Source organism: Mesitornis unicolor, unplaced genomic scaffold (genome assembly GCF_000695765.1).
Source record: "Mesitornis unicolor isolate BGI_N332 unplaced genomic scaffold, ASM69576v1 scaffold30524, whole genome shotgun sequence".
In the NCBI taxonomy this organism is placed as follows: domain Eukaryota; kingdom Metazoa; phylum Chordata; class Aves; order Mesitornithiformes; family Mesitornithidae; genus Mesitornis; species Mesitornis unicolor.
The window spans coordinates 12,665-17,456 of record NW_010182785.1 but is presented as its reverse complement, the minus strand read 5'-3'; the positions used below and the strand labels follow the sequence as shown (position 1 = coordinate 17,456).

Sequence of the window (4,792 nt, the reverse complement as noted above, 5' to 3'; positions counted from 1 at the left end):
CTGGTGAAAATTTGCTGTCATTCCATTGAGAAAAGCAAACAAGTTTAGAAGTATATATACTTTAAACGGGCAAGAGACAGTTGACTAATTTTTTAAGAATTTCTTCAAGAGCTCTAGGAAGGGCAAAAAACATCAAACTATGGTTAACTGAATACCCACACAATTAATTGAACCCAAAAATTAATGCAGTAATTAAACAGCAAATGGACATTGCAATAAGGAGTAAATCCTTCCCTCTCCTCTGTATTTATCCTAACACACTGGGGTATTATCTTAACTACAGCGAATTGCAGTCTGCTGGACAGACAGCAAATTAAGTTTTACTGAATGCGTTTAATGACCTTCATTTATTGTATCAGCCGAAGTACTGAGTAGTTCATATAAAACCAAAGTGAGAAGATTTTACAGTAATTCTAACATAACAGAACTAGTACACAGCTCCACTGTCTTACCTCCTTGCTGGTAACTAGGGCCCTAAGTTAAGAGCTTTGCAGAAAGCTTTCACTCAGATTGATTATGCATTAAAGCAGAGGACAGAATGGTAAAAGACCTGCTCAGCACACTGTTTTCCCTTCAACTTTGTTTATTGATGTACTGAACATGAAAAAGTACAAAGGATTCAAACACAAAAGAAAACATGTACAACCTCTTAAATACTCAACAGAATATATTTTCTATTCCAACAGATGTGAATTAAGTCATACTATACAACTTCAAATAAATACCAGCCGCATATTTTACTAAGTGCTCTAGTAAACACTGTAAAGTGAAGCTCAATTTACATGCCTTCTCATCAATGCAGTTAGTTGCTACAGTAGTGCAGGAAAGAAGCATGTAGCTACTGTTTTTCTCACATTGGAAAGTTCGTGATTTCTATAGTATATACAATTTTTAATGCAGAGGATTAGCTTTAACAATCTAAATGCACCTAAGAATGAGGAAGTGCTCAGGAAGCCAATTGATTTTTGAATAGCATTGAGTGGGTCAGCATGAAAACTCGCTTACTCACTTTAGCACGCGCTTCACAGTATATGTACTGTACTATACTGAAAAATTTATAACTACAATTTAAAAGAGTAAGAACGAAAAGCAACTGCAAAGATAGCGTACAACTATGTTATGCATAGAACATTGCTTTTTCTAAGGGGAAGCATATGAGCATCTCAGTTTATACAAAAAGCAGGACGTAACTACATAGTTGTCAGTGCATCCTGGTGAAGGTATTAAACCCTCAGCTTTTTTTTTTTTTTAATTTAATTATAAGCTAGTTGCTAATCAGAAAATATCCTGTATTTTTTTTCTTAAATTTCTTCAATACATGGTAAAGACTTTTTCTATTTCCCCAAATAGTGATTTAAGCATCATACAAAGTTAAATTTCAATAGCATACAGGTATTTATGGTTTTTGTATGAAAAATGTAAGGAAGTTTGTTCAAAACCTATGATTATACTTGTCTTTTACCACAAACATATTTATAAACAAAAATGTAGCATCACCATAAACAGCTGAAGCTAGACTATCTACAGACAAAAATAGCAACAGATCTGATGCACTGTAAATTCAAGTCCTCAGGACAACAAAAATGAGTAAGCAGACCTCAAGTAATGTTAATGCCATTTACAAAGAAAAAACTCATACATTTCAAAATTGAACAACATTTGGCATGTAACTTAAGAAATAAACTAAAATAAAAATTAGCTGAAAGGTTCATAACTCAAGGTCTTATTTACATTACACAAAGCTCAGGTGTTAGCCTTGAACATAACTTTCAAAATACCTCCAAATATACCCAACTCAGACCACTTCTGATGATTTGCTACTGCACAAACCATGCTCAATGTCTTTTCTTAAGACAAAACAATTCTTCAAACAATAGCAAGTACATCACTAAACACCATGAGCTCTATCTGAAGGGAATTCTTTAGGAAGAACAGATTTTTTTTTTTCCCCCATGTCTCAGTACTTTAAGTTTCCTGCTTGGTCTTATATTCTTTTTTTTTTAATTTTCATTTGTTTCAAAAGCACAAATCAACGTGAGCCGCCTATCACTTTATAACCAGGATGATCAAAGACTCCACTGATGATTACAAAAATGAAATCAACAGTGCTTCCCACTGTCTCTACTTCTTAATACAAAGGTCTCAAAAGTATTTTTACATCGTAAAACTTTCTAAATTTTCCCCAACAACTGCAAATTTCCTGGTAAGTTTTAAAAGCTCACTAGGTGTCATATGCAGAGATTTCTCAAAGTATTCAAGTCAAAATATTTGTTCCAGGACCAGTAAAAAGTTTCTCCAAATTTTTTTTTTTTCTTATAAAAATAGATGCTTTTTTAAACCCACATCAAAGAGGCTCTTATCTCTTTGGCAAGGTACTGCTTTACGAAAAGTTCTCCAGTATTCTTACAATAAGCTTTTATAATGTGTTCCCATTCCCCAACCCAAATGATAATTATAAAATAAATACTGCTTATAACTTTATAAATAAAATGTAAACCTCAAATACTTTTCTTGAACAACAAAACAGCAATGCATCAAAACGTTATGTTAAACACAAGGCAAATAAAATAAAAAAAGTTAAAAAGTATAACACAAAGCCTCAATATTTACTTATATTTTAAAAGGCAGTCATGTAATAACAAAAAACTTCTTTCCTCAGCTGAAACATTTGAAAAGGTCCACCTTCTTCAAAGAAGGCAATAGAATATGCATTGTAACAGGTAAAAACCCTGTACCTCTTTTCAATATTCAAACACAAAAGATATTTAAGAACTTTTAATTCAAATATTAGCAATAAAAAATCTCACATATTCTTAGGATGCTAAGTAGTCATTTTATCCCCATATCCACACTGACATACAACAAAGGCATTTACTAATGCATAAAGCTTCTTGTAAATTGCCGTTGTTGTATAGTTTTCATGTATTAATGCACTGAGAATAACTTGTTAGGCTTTGTGCGTTTTGTTTGTTTTGAAGGAGACCTGCAATACTCTGTCCCCAAGGCGGTATCCATTCAGGCTGGCTATTGCCATAGCTGCCTCATCATAGTTTGTCATAGTCACAAATCCAAATCCTTTGCACTTGTTAGTGTTAAAGTCACGGATGACCTTCACATTGGTTACTGCTCCAAAGGGTCCAAACATTTGCCAGAGGATACTCTCATCAGCATCAGGGGCCAGATTGTATACAAAAATACACCATCCAGTTCCTGCATGTCCAGGGATATTAATTCCAGCCAAACTGGTCATTCCATCAATGGTCATTGGAGGAAACCTACTGAAGAATGGCAGAAAACAAAATTGAATCATAAAGTAGCTATTCACAGGAAATCCCAGCAAAGACATTTCAAACTAAAAAAGAAAATTATACAGCGCTTTTCACAACATGAACATGTTGGCCAGACTAGTAAGGTAAGATTGCAAATATGTGTGTTTTTTTTCCCTAGCTGCACAAATACTATGTACAATATATAGGCACAAGTAGGAGGAACATTGCTAGGTCTGTCTGAAATGAAGTAACAAAGAAAACCAAAAGGAAAGCATGCTATGAAACCAGCAAGGATTTTAAAGTCATTTCAAAAAGGAATCTTATGGAACTGCTGCAAAAGGTTTGTCCCTGTCAAGCACAATGCACCAAAATGAACAATTTCAACTGAAGTCTCAACATGCAAGAATTCAACATCAGTCTTACTGGAAAAGTAAGAGTATGCAAAATGCTTAACAATAATTTGGTTATAATGAACCTTCTAGTCCTTTATTACCTCTTTACTCCATAAGCCATGTTGAGCAGATTGTCCAACCTGCAAAACATTTAGCAAAGTGTTCAGTCTCCAGACTTCTCCACCCTTTAATTTTAAGGAAACTTGGTATATTACTGTCATACACCTTGCATTGTACAGAATCTCATGCAAAGTATCACTACTGAAAGAGCTGTGGCACCTTACTTACTACACCTGATATGAAATAACAAATACAAACCAGATGTTCTTGTGTTCTCACAACCATAAATAGTTCAGTTCAGGAAGTGCATCACCACCACAAGTTTAGTCTAAGCCAAATACTGTTAACATAAAGTTACAGTCAGTAACCACCTCAGTGTAATTTTCCAGATTAATAACTTGTTTTCTATGAGAATTTACTGAGGCTTCTGACAGTTTGCTGACATGGATACCCAGACAGACACAGAAGCAGAAACAAGCGTTAGAACATGACCTGCAAAAAAGACTTCATTTTTTGACTCTTCATCCAGAATAAATTCTTTTTAGAATACATATACACACACACTCATTAGAACTTTCTCTAATAAACTTTCTCTATGTATTTCTTCCCTCACTTTCCACCAAGCTGCTAAACTATAGTATGCAACCGCAACCCTCAACCCTTTGGAATTACCTAGCCAATACCCAGAACATGCAGTATCTACCAATCTTATTAATCCTATTCCTGAAGTCCCTTAAAGTGCTTCTCTAAGAAAATTTTTGCAATAAAAAAACCCTCTGGCTTCTTCCTGGCAAAGCCCAGACATGTGAAAAGAAATTCTTGGTAAAGGTTCTCTTCAGGAATCCACAAAGTATGAGCTTAGGTAAAAAAAGTACACTTGATTTAGTGTTTAGCTTACAGCTACGTTACGGATCTGTACCTTATTGTGATTTCTCTCCAGAAATGAGCTATAGGATTTAAGAACCATTACTGGTATACAGATTCCAAACTCAAATATTTGGTCTTGTTTGCAGCTAAGCAAAGGCCTCATACCACAGCGCATTAAGATTCTGCAGTGAGCAGGGTTTGCAG

The 4,792-nt window shown here is 34.6% G+C and overlaps 1 protein-coding gene across 1 annotated transcript in view; it reads right to left on the bottom strand.

Moving 5' to 3' along the window:
• Positions 1 to 2,316: 2,316 nt before the first annotated feature.
• Positions 2,317 to 4,792, bottom strand: part of LOC104540164 (ELAV-like protein 2) — a gene marked incomplete at its 5' end in the record, with an annotated part of 7,548 nt that continues 5,072 nt past the window's right edge. The window contains 2 exons of the mRNA XM_010183901.1: positions 2,317 to 3,275; positions 3,763 to 3,801. Of these exons, the coding sequence (XP_010182203.1) occupies positions 2,948 to 3,275; positions 3,763 to 3,801 (367 nt within the window). The remainder of the gene's footprint in view (positions 3,276 to 3,762; positions 3,802 to 4,792) is intronic.